The sequence below is a fragment of the Zingiber officinale genome, chromosome 5A, assembly GCF_018446385.1.
Source record: "Zingiber officinale cultivar Zhangliang chromosome 5A, Zo_v1.1, whole genome shotgun sequence".
In the NCBI taxonomy this organism is placed as follows: domain Eukaryota; kingdom Viridiplantae; phylum Streptophyta; class Magnoliopsida; order Zingiberales; family Zingiberaceae; genus Zingiber; species Zingiber officinale.
In genome coordinates this window covers 90,429,046-90,445,542 of record NC_055994.1, presented here as the reverse complement: position 1 = coordinate 90,445,542, position 16,497 = coordinate 90,429,046, and the positions used below count along the sequence as shown (strand labels likewise).

The 16,497-nt window shown below is 41.3% G+C and overlaps 1 protein-coding gene across 1 annotated transcript; it reads left to right on the top strand.

The window, feature by feature from the left end:
- Positions 1-12,393: 12,393 nt before the first annotated feature.
- Positions 12,394-16,165, top strand: LOC121979784. Its single transcript, XM_042531778.1, has 8 exons — positions 12,394-12,432; positions 14,681-14,816; positions 14,885-14,985; positions 15,157-15,290; positions 15,391-15,661; positions 15,757-15,834; positions 15,931-15,992; positions 16,090-16,165. Exons 1-7 carry the CDS (start codon positions 12,394-12,396, stop codon positions 15,976-15,978), a joined length of 807 nt encoding a protein of 268 aa, XP_042387712.1. The 3' UTR covers positions 15,979-15,992; positions 16,090-16,165.
- Positions 16,166-16,497: the final 332 nt, after the last annotated feature.

Sequence of the window (16,497 nt, the reverse complement as noted above, 5' to 3'; positions counted from 1 at the left end):
CACCGAGTTCCGACAAGGTGATCTATCGGTTAACGAAGCTGTCAAGAAATTCAACCGCCTAGCACGCTTATGCCCAGAATTGGTCAGCACTGAAAGAGAAAGGGTCAGACTTATGCTAAAAATGCTCCGACCCGAGATAGCTCTGAATGTGGCCAGCGGAGTTAATAGACCGCAGACCGCTGAAGAGTTAATCAGCAGTGCCCTGATTACAGAACACTATCTGAAGGCAATGAACGGTGGCAAGAATCAAGCCCAACCCGGAGGACAAAAATCGCAGAATACCAGAACTGGTTGGAAGGGGAACCACAGTGGCAAGAGGAAGCAATGGGACAACTCTCAGGGAGGTCCAGCGAGCAAGCAGATCATGTTTCCTCAGTGCAACACGTGCGGAAAGAAGCATCCCGGAAAATGTCGTATGGGCACAAATGTATGCTATAGCTGTGGATTAGAAGGACATATGGCCAAAAACTGTCCTACTCAAATCCAGACACCTCAACCACAGAATGTCCCGAACAGAGGTATTCCTCCACAGTTACATCTGATGCAAGCTGCATTAGAAGGCCCTCAGATAAGCCAAGGAAGATTGGAAGCTCTGCCAGTGACAACGAATGCCAGGATCCACTCCCTCACCAGAGAAGATGGGACGAGTGCTTCGACGGTCATCACAAGTCAGATACCTATTATTGGTCATTATGCAAATATGTTATCAAATCCTAAATGCGAACCGAAGTATGAATTTATCGAGAAGCCGAGAAACATTACCGGTCAGGGGATCGAGAATGTGACCGGGCAACTCTCTACCCTGACCCTAGCAACAATATTATTCGACAATATATTGGAGAAACAAACCCGTGACCCCAGTATCCAAAGGATCAAGCAAGAAGTCTTAGAAGGGAAGGATAACGGATTTCGTATCGCTGACAGTGGAATAATGTACTTCAAGGATCGCCTATGTATTCCCGACGATTCAGAGATGCGGAAAAAGATATTAGAGGAGACGCATGCGACACCATACGCAATGCATCCTGGAACCACCAAAATGTACCAAGACCTGAAGAAGAAATTCTGGTGGTTTGGTATGAAGAGGGATGTGGCTCAGCACGTCAGTACTTGCCTGACCTGCCAAAGAGTTAAAGCAGAACACCAGAGACCTGGAGGTGTACTGCAGCCAATTCAGATTCCAGAATGGAAATGGGAGGATATTTCCATGGACTTCATTTCGGGACTCCCCAAAACGACGAATGGTTACGATGTAATATGGGTGATCGTGGACAGGTTGACAAAATCGGCCCATTTTCTGGCAATCAAGATGACCTACTCGATCGAACAGCTAGCCCAATTATATGTCAAGGAGATTATCAGACTGCATGGGATCCCTAAGACCATCATCTCTGATAGAGATGGCCGTTTTGTTTCACATTTTTGGGAATGTGTTCAGAAGGCCCTAGGTACGAAATTATTGTTCAGCACTGCCTTTCACCCTCAGACTGACGGGCAAACAGAAAGGGTGAATCAAGTGTTGGAAGATATGTTACGAGCTTGCGCTCTGGACTTCAAAGGGAGCTGGTGTCGATATCTATGCTTAGCGGAATTCGCCTATAACAATAGCTATCAAGCTACCATTGGTATGGCACCGTACGAAGCATTGTACGGGAGAAAATGTAGATCCCCTATATGCTGGTATGAAGGCGGTGAAAAGAAGGAGATGGGATTCCGAACCGATCTTATCGACAGCACCACCCGTGCAATACAGAACATCCGTCAAAGAATAGAGACTGCTCAGAGTCGGCAGAAGAATTATGCAGATAAGCGACGTAGGCCGCTAGAATTCAGCGTCAGGGATTCAGTATTTCTCAAAGTAGCTCCTATGAAAGGAGTAATGAGATTCGGAAAGAAGGGAAAACTAAGTCCTCGATATGTAGGACCATATCAAATTTTGAAAAGAGTTGGCAAGGTGGCTTATGAACTAGAGCTACCACCAGAGATGTCGGCTATTCACAACGTGTTTCATGTCTCAATGCTCAAGAAGTACATGGGTAGCACGGATCAAGTGATCGAGCCACAGACAGTTCAAGTTCAAGAGGACCTGAGCTATGCGAGTCGACCGATTCAGATATTAGACCGAGATATTAAAAGGCTAAGGAACAAGGAAATACCTTTAGTAAAGGTTTTATGGCAAAATCAACGGTTTGAAGAAGCCACTTGGAAACGTGAAGACGATATGAGACAGAAATACCCCGAACTATTTTAAGTTCGAGGACGAACTTTTATGAGGTATGGGAGACTGTAACACTCATAGGGTTCTTAGCAAAAATTTTAGAATAATTTTTATCATGAATAAAAATATGCCTTAGTTAAATTTTTGCTCCTAGCCGAACACTTAAACAAACAAAATAGAAATATATATATATATATATATATATATATATATATATATATATATATATAAGGTCTAGGATTTGAACTCTAGACCTCCCACTAGATGCATGAATAAGAAAACCATTAGACCAAGAGTAATTGTGGTTGAAAAGAAAGGGAAACTATAGTTAAAGGTAAAGAGGTAAAAGCACTTCTCTTGGGAAGAGAAGTTAGAATTGTCTTCTTCCTCTCTAATGAAGAGATGCTCTAGAATATTCTTTTCTTGCTCTCTAAGAAGGGATGCATCTAGACAATGTTTTCATTAAGAAGAGAGTAAAGGAAAGGAGGAAGAAAAATATAGTTTTTCCTCCTCCTCTCATGATGAATAAAAGGGAGAAATGAAAAATGAGTTGGCATTTTGCTCTCATTCTCTCCTACTCTCTCTTTCACCGTGACTCTCCCTCCCTCTCCTCTTCTCGCCGAGACCAAGGAGCAAGGAAGCTCTCCTCTAGGAAGGATTCACAAGCAAGGTTCCCTCCTTAGAGAATTTAGTGAAGGATGTGAGTATCCCCTCACTGCAGTACAAGTAGCTTCGATCGGTTTCAATCGTAAACGTTTTCTTTTGAAATTTTAAAGATGTCTCTCTTGTAAATTTCAGTCAAGGTAAATATGGGTAGTCACTTAGGGCATGATAGAAAAAAAAAAAAGACTAAGGCCCTACTTACCATGTTTCGGCCTAGGACACAAGAAGGGTGAGATTAAATTTTCTTGTGAGAACATACTTGATTTTAGGCTTCCATGAGGTGTGGATTTTATATGTTGATGGCTTAGTTTCATAATTCGTGTTGTGAAAAAAAAAAAGACAAACTTATCATATGATTCGGCCAAAATGATTTTTAGGCCTTAAGTTAAGAATTTTGGATAGAAATCATGGTAGTTGTACTCCTTCATGATGTATAAAATTTTTACATGTTGATAACCTAAGCTTTTATGTTTTATATGAAATGAAAACCATGAAGACCCTACTGATATGTTTCGGCCTAAACAAAATAAATGGTTTAGGGTTAGAATTTTGAACTCAATCATGCTTATTCATGAAGTAAAATGCCTTGTATGTGCTTAGATCAAGTTTGCATGTTATATGGTTAAGTTTTATGCTTCATATGGAATAAAATGATATGAAACCCTACTGATATGTTTCGGCCAAATTGAGATAAATAAGTTAGGGTTAGAATTTTGAATTCAAATAGTCTTATTCATGAAGTATGGTGACTTGTATGTGCTTGTACAATGCCTTGTATGTACTTAGATTAAATTTGCATGTTATATGTTTAAGTTTTATGCTTCATATGGAATAAAATGATATGAAACCCTACTGATATATTTCGGCCAAATTGAGAAAAATAGGTTAGGGTTAGAGTTTTGAACCCAAATAGGCTTATTCATGAAGTATAATGCCTTGTATATGCTTAGATCAAGTTTGCATGTTATGTGGTTAAGTTTTATGATTCATAGAACAAAATAATATGAGAATCCTACTGATAGGTTTCGGTCAAATTAAGATAAATGGGTTAGGGTTAGAGTTTTTGAACTCAAACATGCGTATTCATGAAAAATAATGTCTTGTATGTGCTTGAAACAAATTTGCATGTTATGTGTTTGAGTTTTTATGCTTCATATGGAATAAAATAATGTGGAAACCTACTGATGTGGTTCGGCCAAGATGGATTAATTGGGTTAGGAAAGAGTTTAAACCTAACTAAACATGCTTATGTATTCTCATGATATGTAGCCTTTGATATATGAGTAGATTAAGCTTTCATGCTTCATGATATGATGAAAATATGCCTTATGATATGTTGCATTGCTATGTCTTATGATATGTTAGACTTATGACATGATGTGCCATGTTAATGATATGATATGCTAGACTCATGATATGATATGCCATGTTCATGATATGTATGCTAAGTTCATGAGATGATATGCCATGTTTGATGATTTGAAAATAACATGTTATACTTTATGTTATGATAGGACCATGTTATGTTTCATAATGCATGTATGAATGGCTTATGTAAGAGGAAAAGCCTAAAGAGTTGCTTCGCTTAAGTTGGGACCAAGAGCACTCTTCATGTTATGAAAAAGAGTTGCTTCCCTTAAGTTGGGACCAAGAGCACTCATAACATGTTATGAAAAAGAGCTGCTTCCCTTAAGTTGGGATCAAGAGCACTCTACATGCTATGGTAAAGAGATGCTTCCCTTAAGTTGGGATCAAGAGCTCTCTTCATGATATGACAAGAATTATGACAAGTATGATATGATATGACACGCATGATATTTTACTTTGTAAGGCTTGTACCAAGGGTGGGCTCTATAAGCGCCCCCGGGGTCGACGGACTATGAACGGATCTCGTTAAGGAATGGGCTCCTTAGTACGCCCCTAGGTCGACGGACTATGAACGGACCTAGATCCCTAGTAGGTTCGGGGCTAGCTACCCTGTCCTAGGGATTGCGCGCATTTATGTTTACATGTGGTACAAGCCGGGGCCCTTCTCATGTTGATGATATTATGTTCAAGTATATGTATACGATATGTTTTACAAGAAGCATGATGCAAACGTTCATTCCATGATGCATGTTTTGAAAATCATTCTACATCTTGCATCTACATGTTCACATGATATGAAATCCTTACATGAAAATAAAAAGGAGGTATGATATGCTCACCTGACATGATATATGTTTTGATAGGTGTTTCTATGATACGTTTCATGATATGAATTCACATGACATGATAGATTTTCATGAGACATACTTATATGATATGATATGTTATGATGTGTACTTACAAGCTATGACACATTTTATGCCATGCTATGTTATGTTCCTTATATGATAGGAGACGATTATGTTATGTTCTTCCATACCATTTGATGATATGATATGTTTGATTTCATGTGTCACTTTATGTATTATTGTGATTCGGATTTATGAGTAGGAAAGGAGCTCACTAAGCCCTTTGGCTTATAGCTACACGTTTTCCTTGTACTGCAGATAAAGGCAAGGAATGGATCAGTTAAGGGGAGCAGCAGGAAAGGCGATGAAGATGTGTGTGGAAGTGCTGGTGGATAGATCTATTTATGCTTTTGGGTTATCTAAGTTATGCATGTGAACAATGTTGGACCTATGCTTATGATAATGTTCAGCTAGTATGATATCCTACTCATGTTATGTTGGTACGTTTGATTTCACATGCCATGTTAAGTGAATTAGATGCATATGGTAGATGTAAAAAAAAATATATATATATAAGTCTTCCGCTGCCATGAATCCATATGCATTAGTAAATGATGTCTATGTTAAGTGACATCCGTCCCTCTAGGGTAGCCTTAGGGGTACCTGGAAGGGCGGGCGTTACAAGTTGACTGCTAAAACTAGCAATCGACTGCTCCACACTGGTTGAGCGAATAAAAGCATTCTGTTCGCTCCTAGTCGACTGCCCAGTCGACTACATCAGTCAACTGCCCAGTCGAGTGCTATTTTCACCAGTCGACTGCTACAGTAACTGTTACAGTAATTGCTATAGTACTTCTATAGTAACTGCTCCAGTAAAACCCTAAACCTAGGATTTTACCCTGGGCACAATCTCTCATGCACTCGTACCCTCACGACTCACTTGACCCTTCATTGCAACCTTGACCTTTAGCCTTCAAACCTACTTCCTTTGGCTCTCGTCCCTTGGATGCATCCAAGCCCGCGGCTCGTCCCCAATGTCATCCTTCGCGTATGCCTCGAAGTCTCTTCCCTCGGCCCTTGTCCTTGCTGCCTTGTCCACGGTCCCTCGGATGCTCCATCCTTTATCGGACCCAAAGTCATCATGATAAGTCATATGTGTATCCTGTAAACTTGCATACTCGTATACACATATCAAATACAAGGGTGAACCTAACTTAAACCCTTTGCCCAAACACCAAAACATATGGTCGCACGGACCATTGGGATTGCTCCAACAATATCCCCTTTTTGATGTTTGGCAATACGTTTAAATTAGGGAAAACAAATAGCAAATAAACATGCTAAAAACAATGAATTTACGATGCCAAGGATACACACTTGGACTTACACCGCCGAATGGACTTACGATGCCAAGGCTACACACTTGGACTTACAACGCCGAATGGAAATGCACCATGCATTGGAACCTATCCCAAGGCTCCCCCTACACCTATGCTCCCCATTGAGCTAGGAATATCCTATAGGGCTATTTAAGAACCTATCACAAGGCTCCCCCTACATAAAGACACTTAAGGTTTTCCCAACTAAACCTTACTTCTCCCCCTTTGCCTAATATCAAAAAGCTCCAACAATATCCCAATTGTTGAAAATTTGATCATCAAATTGACCCTAAACTTGTGTATTTATTCACCATGGATCTCATACACATATACAAGCTGACCTGGTCAAAATCCAATGCTGAAAATAATTTCAGACTGGTATCAGTCGACTACTAGAAGTACCAGTCGACTAACCTTATCGAAATGAGCTTACAGAGACATTCTGTGCTAAAAAATATTATTACCAGTCGACTGGTAACTGTACCAGTCGACGGGTACATTATTTCTAAAAAAATCAGTCTTTTCTGACCAACTTCAGAAATACACCAGAAATTCCACAGACCTCCAAAAATTCTCAAATTTTGTGGAGAGGTCTATTATATCAATATATAATTATAAAAAATATATACAAAAATATATTTATCACAAATCCCAAGATTGACACAAAACTCTAAACTAGTTAAATGGTTCAATTGAACCTTGACTTAAAATCCTAGTTTTGCCTTCCTCTTGATGTATTTGCTCATACTAACCCACAATACATCCCTAACATTGGTTTATATGGCATCTATACATCCAAAATCAATTATCATGCAATATGACCCCAATGTCATATTCCTTGCATGAAACATAACCCATGTGTGCCAATTCCTTAGGTTTGAGACTCAAGTTCGTCTCCAAACCATTTGGCACACTCCATGACTCCTCTAGATTCTCAAGTAAAATCCACTTGAGATCCATTTGCTATGGGTCCCAAATTGACTTTTTGAGCTCCCCCTAGAGCTCTTAGCCTTATCCACCTCCCTAGGTAACTTATCAACAATTGCTAGACCACATCGGTGCACCTCCGGTGACACTTGGCCTACAAACCTAACCTTTTTAACCTTGGAAATCTTATCCTTGGTTAATTTAACCTTACCTTTAAATGACTTTCTCTTGCCATTTATTGTCTTCTCCTTGCTATAGTCATATGTAACCCTAGAATAAGACTTTCCCTTAGCATTGGAGACATTAGATCGGTATCCCACACCCGATCTATCATTGTTGGATCTTTGGCTACCCAACATCATACCTAAACCCTTAGATCCAATATTGAATCTTTCTAGGGTTTTCTCCAACTTATCAAGCTTTGACTTCAAAGCTTGATTTTCCCTTTCTAGGTTCCTAACCCTAGAGTCAACATGTCCACCTTGGACATTCCTAGACCTACCCATTTTTCTAGGCATATGTCTCCCCTTCTTAGGATTAATGCTTTGGGTCTTCTTAGGTCAACCATTTCTAGAGTTATCATGAATGGGTTTTCTAAGGTTATGATCCACATTTACCCTACTCCTATCATGTATTTAAAACAGAAGTTATGCATGGGTAAATAATAACAATTATTTCTAGCATGCATGGAGGAGTTTAAATTTGAATTAAACTTCAAGTTAGGATATACCTCCCTTACCCTTGAAGCTCTCTCTTGATTTGAGCTCCTCTTCTTCTTCTCCCACTTCTTTAAATACGCAAGCTTCTTGATCTCCCTCTTCTTGGGGCATTTTGTGTGATAGTGTCCCTTCTCCCTACATGTGAAACATACAATGCGCATTCTCCTTATTTGAGCTTCTTCATTCGTACAACCCTTGTTAGTGTTTAAATTAACTTGAATGAGTTTAGGAGTTATCTTCTTCTTACCCAATGAACACCTACTCTTGTAATGCTCCTTCTCATTGTACCTGAAGCAAATGATGTTGTCTTTTGACTTTGCTTCGGTGGAGGTGCTCACTAGGTTGACCTCCAAGACCTCTTCTTCGCTTGTCTTGGATTCTTCTTCAACCCTTGAGGATGTGGATGATGTCTCATTTTCCTCATCCACACTTGTGGATAGCCTCTCTTCATCCTCCTTCTCCTCGGATGTGACTGAATTCACTTCCTCTTCTTCTTTTGATGTTGAATTGGTCTCCACATCCGATTGGTCCTTCTTCTCCTCTTGGACAACTTCATCCTTTTCTTCGGATTTTCCTCTTCGTGTGTAGGCATGAGTTCTTCCCATTGAACCTTCTTAATCTTTCTCCACAAATTGTGAGCATTCTCGTATTCACCTACACACCTCATCACATTAGAAGGCAACATATAAATTAAAATTGATATTACCTTATTGTTTGCCTCCGATCTCGAGGTTTGCTCCTCTGTCTAATATCGTGGTCGGAGCTTCTTCGCTTTCTTGTCTTTCGGGACTTTGAACGGTTCCTTGATCACCATCATGGTATCCCAATCCGTGTCAAAGAAGACCTTCATCTTCATTATCCAATAGGTGATATCCCATAAGCCTCTACCTTCAAACTTCAGTGGTTCAATCAAGCCAGTCATCTTCTTGTATTTGCTCTTCTCGGCGATTAGTCCAGTGAAGTGCGACCTCGCTCTGATACCACTTGTGGGGGATCGGTGGCCAGCTTGAAGGGGGGTTGGATAGACGACAACCCCAAATACTCGCTTCCTACACTTTTTAGTTTGTGCAGCGAAAATACAAACTAATATGAATACAAAGAAAGCTAAAGACAAGAAAGAAATCAAACTAAGCTACACGATTATTTAACGTGGTTCGGAGATTACTTGCTCCTACTCCACAGCGTGCCCTTAAGGTGAGCGATCCCTATTCATCGGTGGATTAGCCCCCGGTAAACTCCGGCTATCTCAAGTCGCTCCTTATGGATAGAGAAACATCACCACAACATCAACCAAGACTCTTGAGACTAGTAGACTACTAATTAGGGTTTACCACCACTAATTTCATTAACTATAATCAAGCTCTCAAGCCTTGGTTATATAGGCCACAGGTTGGAAAACCCCGCCTACCAATCGACTGCTAAAACCATCAGTCAACTGTCCTCTATGGAAATTCGACCGTTACATCACAACGGCTTGATACCAGTCGACCGCTAAAACTAGCAGTCGACTGCTCCACACTGATCTAGCGAACAGAAGCATTCTGTTCGCTCCCGGTCGACTGCCCAGTCGACAACATCAGTCGACTGCTGTTTTCACCAGTCGACTGCTACAGTAACTGCTATAGTGCTACTTCAATAATTGTTACAATACTGCTACAATAACTGCTCCAGTAAAACCCTAAACCTAGAATTTTACCCTGAGTACAATCTCTCATGCACTCATACCCTCACGACTCACTTGACCCTTCATTGCAGCATTGACCTTTAGTCTTCAAGCCTACTTCCTTTGGCTCTTGTCCCTCGGATGCATCCAAGTCTGTGGCTCGTCCCTAATGTCATCCTTCACGTATGCCTCGAAGTCGCTTCTCTCGCCCTTATCCTTGCTGCCTTGTCCATGGTCCCTCGGATGCTCCATCCTTCACCGGACCCGAAGCCATCAAGATGAGTCATATTTGTATCCTGCAAACCTGCACACTCATATACACATATCACATACAAGGGTGAACATAGCTTAAACTCTTTGCCCAAACACCAAAACACATGGTCGCACGGACCATTGGGATTGCTCCAACAGTTTCGTCCCACGTCGCTTTGAGATTTCTATGCTTATCGGTTTGAGTTGGCTTCTTATTCTTTTCCTTGTCCTTGCTTGTGTCCTTATTCTTCAATTTTGGATAGTTATCTTTCATGTGCCCTTCTTCATTGCAGTGGTATCACTTTACCTTTCTTTTCCTTCTTCTACCCTGCACTTGATTAAATAATTTTTTAAATTTTCTTACCATTAACGTCGTTTCATCATCGTCAAGTGATGTCTCGAAATCTGGTTCATTCATTTTAGTTCATCCGTTTTAGGTTTTAAGGAAATGTTTTGCCTTGATTCCTTCTTAGACCTGCACATCTTGACTCATGAATTTCAAAAGTTGAAAAAAAAGTTCTTCCAAAGTGCTTACCTCTAAATCCTTAGAGATGAAATACGCATCTACTAAGGTTGACCATTCCGGAGTCCTAGGAAATGTGTTAAGTGCGTACCTTAGAGAATCTCGGTTGGTTACCTTTTCTCCGATATTCATGAGTCTAGTGATGAGATCCTTGATTCTTGAGTGGAGGTGTGCGACGGTTTCGCCTTCTTCTAACTGGAGGTTGCTGATCTGGTTCCAGAGCGGGTCCCGTCTCGCTAGTTTTGCCTCCAAGGTCCCTTCATGTAGTTCTAGAAATTTCTCGCAGAGCTCCTTAGCTGACTCGTAGGCTCCGATCCGGTCGACTTCTTCTAGCAGTAAGATAATTAGCAGATGGAACTCTACTTTTTTGTTTGCCATGAAGTTGGCTTGCTCCTTCTTCATCATTGATATTCTTCTTTGTCTTTCAAAGCTACAAAACCATATTTCATAATTATTAATAATTTAAAATCTATTTTAAAAAATACTTCTATCTTTTTCTTCCAACTCGTAAATTCCCCCTCAAACGTTGGTGGGTTGATGCTCGGTTGTGCCATCTCGTATGCTTTGTTCAGTGATTTATCCTCCTGAAGCGAACTTAGCTCTGATACCACTTGTTGGACCCTTGGCGGTCGGCTAGAGGGGTGAATAGCCCTGCAAAGAAAAATGAACTTTTCTCAAACTTTACAACTTAATAAGAATTAACACTTACATAAAATAAATAAGAGACTAAATAAAGAAAGGAAGAGGCATGAAAGAGTTTACTTGGTTACAACCAGGAAGATTATTAATCCAAGGAAGTTGAAAGCGCACTAATTGTTGGTGCAATCGACCTCTAGGGTTTCAATATTTGACAATATACATAAGTTTAGTCAATTTGACCAAGGGTTGATCCAAACAGAATTTGATATTTGGAAGAGAGAAGTCTAGGCAGGACTAGATGACTAGCAAAGGTAAGTCCTACCCAAAGGATAGGCAGGTGAGAAGTCTACTGAATGACTAGTCCTAATTGGAAGTTAGGCAAAGTAGAAGTCTTGGTGAGTGAAGTCAGATCCTAGTGAGTGAAGCTAGGTGATGGAAGTCTTGGTGAGTGAAGTCAAACCCTAGTGAGTGAAGCTAGGTAGTGGAAATTTTGGTGAGTGAAGCTGGGCCCTAGTGAGTGAAGCTAGGTGGTGGAAGTCCTGGTGAGTGAAGTCAGACCCTAGTGAGTGAAGCTAGATAGTGGAAGTCCTGGTGAGTGAAGTCAGGCCCTAATAAATGAAGCTAGGTGGTGGAAGTCCTGGTGAGTGAATCCAAGCAATGAAAGTCTAAGTGAGTGAAGCTGGGCAGCCCTAGGGGAGGTAACCAACGAATCTTAAAATATGTTAACATTGTCTTAATTTACTGTTTTATCTATTGTGCTAACTTAGTGTTGCAAGGAAGTCCAGTTATGTCAACGAGCCAATCAGATAGCTGGCATGAAGTCCAGACAGGTCGACGGGTTGACCGAATGTCTAGCAAGATGGTAAGTTAAGGTAAGTCACTAGAGAAGAGTGACTTTGTGAGGACGTGTTTTCCATTTGAGGGAACAGTAGGCGTCAATCCAACTTAGACCCATTTGGAAAATCTAAGTTGAGATCTTAACTAGATTCTAGTCTCAATGAGACAGAATCTAATTACTACTCTATTTGTTATACTGTGCTAACTTTGTTTTACAGGGTAGTATAATTTTTATTGCCTCAAACAAACCTTTTCTTACAGGAAAAAGAGTTGTTAGAAAAGGGGGGTCCAGGCGCCCAAAAGGGATCCGAGCGCCCGAAACTGGTCTGGGCGCCCGAAGTTTATCTCATCGCCAGCATGGAGCGCAATGATTGGTTTGCCGACATCATGATCCAGGTGCCTAGAAGGGATCCAAGCACCCGGAATTGCTTATATAAGCACCAAGAGCCAAACACAACTTCTTTTATGATTGCTCTATTGCGTACTGCTCCAAAGATGCTCCTGCGAAGCTCCTCCGACAACCTGCGACTAAGTTTCATTTTCCTTGTTGTCAGTATTAGTTCGTGTACTAAATTGTGTAATACTTTTTGTGAATTATTAGTGATTGCCTAATGAAAGCACTCTCACGTGCGGGCCTTGGAGTAGGAGTCGATGAAGGCTTCGAACCAAGTAAAATTGGTTTGTCAGCGTTGCTTCAATTTTTCTCTTCCGTTGCATACTCGATTTAATTTACGATTCTCGACGATTGCTATCCCCCCCCCCCCACCCCTCTAGTGAACTTTACGATCCAACACTAATGTCTCCTTCAGGTGGAGAAGCCTCTTACAGTAGTTGAAGTACTCAGTTACAAAACAAGATTGGAAATAAATGAATTATAAGTGTTATATTTTAGCTTCTGGGACCAGGACTGTATTTATAGCCCTAGTCGGGGTGCCTGGAAGGGTTCCAGGCACCTAGGAGGGGGTAAACTTTTATCTCTATCACAACGGAACATGCCACGTCGCGTTCCGGATAAAAGCTTACTCCAAGCGCCTGGATCAATCCATGCATCCGGACCCAAGTTAACATCATGTTAACTATTTGATCTGGGTTCTTCCGCTCTGGCTCCAGCTCCGCTTGCTTGGGTCTAGGTCTTCCGCTCAGGCTCCGGCTTCGCTTGGATGATCTCGGCCATCAGGAATAGGGCTCACCCGAACCCAACTTCCGGTCTTCTAGCAAACTTCTGCTCTGGCTTCTCGTCTCTCAGAAACACTATGTGCCTCCTTCTCATCAGCTCGCGTACTCTTCCACAGCACCTCATACCTCGGACACACTGAGCCTGCGGCTTTCTCTTGTGTCGTCCTTCTCGCTAGTTGCATCTTTCACTCGACTTCTTGTGCTCCTAACTTTCTACACACTTAGACACAGGGGTTAAATATCAACAGGACATAAATTTACTTGGTTGATCACATCAAAACTACCACAAGGTACTTACAGAGAGTTTCTATTATTTTAAAAAGCATTATTATTACTCCATTAATATCTCTTCCTCAATGTGGTTGTCAAATGGCAATATATTCTCAGGTTAGCATTGTTCTTGATTAGGATCGTTCCCTTAATATGGCTGTCAATTTGAAATGTCAAGGCCTGTTTATGATTCTCAGATAGATATTGTTGTTGTCCCATGGATTAATATAGTTGGTACTTATATGAGTGATTACTTTAATAGATTTTTAAGGTCAATTCCTAGCAAGTACAAAATACCTCGTTGGGTATTTAACTTCCCTATGCAAAGTAGTGCTTAACCTCCCCATGCAAAGTCTCACTATACTAGGATAAAATGTTCTCTATGATTTATATGTTTGTATCTAACCAGGAGGTCAACGATACTGAGATGCCCGCGTTATCACCTTTTGATTAGGGATGAGTATTCAGTTAAAATTGAACTGAATTAGCCGTATTGGAAATATTTTATTTTGATTATGAATATTTCCTCATTAAGTGACATATATTTATTAACACTACAACAAAATCCCTCATAGACATCAGTGGAACAACAACGGTTTTAGGCTAAAACCGATGTCTTTGAGTATTTTACACCGATTTTTCTAAAAACCGGTGTCTATGAGCGCGGATTTTAGCTCATAGACATCGGTTTTTTATGCGATGTCTATGAGCGCCCTTTTTTTCGTTAATAGACACCGATTTTAACATCGATTTTTAAAATCCGATGTTAATGAACCAAAATAAAATATTTTAATTTCCCCACAAGCCAAAATCTGCACACTGTGAAGTTCCCTCCAAACCTAAATCTTTATCCCGCCCCTTCCTCCGCGCGACCATCTCTCTCGCGTAAACCTAAACCGAGACATCTCTCTCTTCCTAAACCTAAACCTCCGACCATCCGACCATCTCTCTCAGCCTAAACCTAAACCTCCGACCATCTCTCTCAACCTCATCTCCCTCTTCCCCCTTCCTAGATCCTCTCCCGATCAGGATCAAGACACGACGAACTTGCTTCTCCGTCCAACCACACCGCATCTCCTCCAACTCCTCCATTTGGTTGAGAAGAGGAGGCCTTCTTCGCATTCCGGTAGTCCATACTTTATCTTTTCCTTTCTACTTCCTCCTATTTTTGTGTTCGGTTTTGCTCCCTTCCCATGAGGTTGCTTTCCTCTCAGAGTTGCCCAACCTCGCCACCATCTCCTTTGAGGAAGGCTACACCCAACTGTTCGGAGACTCCAACCTCATGCTTCACGGCGACGGCCGGACTGTCCACCTCTCCCTCGACCAGCAAATAGGTTCTGTTAAAAGATTTTTTTTTAAAAAAGAAAGGGACATCTTTGAACCTACCTTGTTCTGTGATCAGGTGCTGCATTTGTGTCGCAAGATCTCTACCTCCATGGATTCTTTAGTGCCTCCATTAAACTGCCCTCCGATTACGTGGCTGGAGTGGTGGTTGCTTTCTATGTATGCTTCTTTACTCTCGAGTTTAGATTTTGCAGCACTTTCCTTTACCTGTTTGAAAGAAGAAGAAGAAGAAGAAGGAGGAGGAGGAGGAAAAAACAAAAACAATCTCTCCTCCTCCGCGATGGGCTCTGCAACGGTCCTCACATCACTCTGCAATGGGGGTGCCGCAAGCGCCTCCGCCGCATCAAGGTCAGGGACAAAGGATCCGCCGCAAAATCTGGCGTCCGGAGGGGAATCGCGTCTCGGAATGTCTGCCGCATCGCAGATCAAGAGTCCCCCCTGCACCCGCCTCTTTATCCCCTCAGGTAATAGATCGGAGGTTGATCCGGAAAAGTTAGGGTTTGATCTAGTTTGAGGTGTCGCCGGTGAGATATGGAAGTAACCACTGCTCGGATTTATCCACAGGAGGTCGGAATCGACCGGGAGCGAGAACCATAACTCCCGATCTATCTCGTCGTCGTCGGATAAGGATGACCGTTGCTACACGACCAGGGGATCGGCGGCGTTGGTATGCGAGGGCGAGAATGCCGACGAAAGAGCCTCGGCAGCCTCTCTACCTCGATTCTTCGTTTCGCTGTCGAACAAGGAGAAGGAGGAGGACTTCATGGTGATGAAGGGGTGCAAGCTGCCGCAGCGACCCAAGAAGAGATCCAAATTCGTCCAAAAATGCATACTTGTACGCTTCCATTCCCTCCAAAAATCTAATTTTTAAGATCAAACAGTCGAAAAAACTGATTTTTTCCTCTAATTTCTTTGACAAACTCGATCTAGTTGGTGAGTCCTGGAGCATGGCTGTCAGATCTCTCACAGGAGAGGTATGTAGTCAGGGAGAAGAAGGGATCAAGAAAGGTAGAAATTCTCTCTACCTTCGACCAATTTGCTCGTCTCGTTCCTGCATCCCATTCACATCTCATGTTCTTTTGTTTCCTGTTCCATAATTCACAGAGGAGAAGAGGATTAAAGGCCATGTCCATGGAGAGTGATTCAGAATGAAGCAAAAGGGAGAGGTAATACTAATTGCTATCATTAATTATGATCGAATTGGAATTTTTCAGACTGAAATTTAATGGTTTGACTTCCTGTTCTTACTTCAATCTCATGTAGATGCCCGAGTTGGGAAGCTTTTAGAACAAGTGAAATGAGTTCAGGCTTGTATCAATCAGACTTTGAACAATATTTTGTGGATAACTTTCTTGTTGTTACAAGGATTGCACTCAATCTATATCTAGCATTGAGATAGATAAGGTATTCTAGAGCACCTCAAAATTAATTTTCTTGAAGATAACAATTCTTGATTTATTCATTAATTTTCTAACAAAAAGAGTTTAGTCAATCTTATCCCGATTTAATCCGTCAATTAATAACTAACTGTTGCTGGATGTTTTTTAATTTGATTAAATCAAGATGATAAATAATATCACGGGCCCCATACTTGAGTCGTCAGTATGCTTCAGTGAACAGGCAGGTATCTGTGTGGGTTTTCTGGAGCGGGTGTGAATAATGTGATTTCGC

What these genes read in the sequence shown, in the direction of transcription:
- LOC121979784 (XM_042531778.1), top strand. Translation starts at nt 12,394, where the DNA reads ATGGAGCGCAATGATTGGTTTGCCGACATCATGATCCAG. An exon ending in TTGCCGACATCATGATCCAG is followed by an intron (nt 12,433 to 14,680) that starts GTGCCTAGAAGG and finishes CCTTCCCATGAG; the next exon opens with GTTGCTTTCCTCTCAGAGTT. An exon ending in TCGTCCAAAAATGCATACTT is followed by an intron (nt 15,662 to 15,756) that starts GTACGCTTCCAT and finishes AACTCGATCTAG; the next exon opens with TTGGTGAGTCCTGGAGCATG.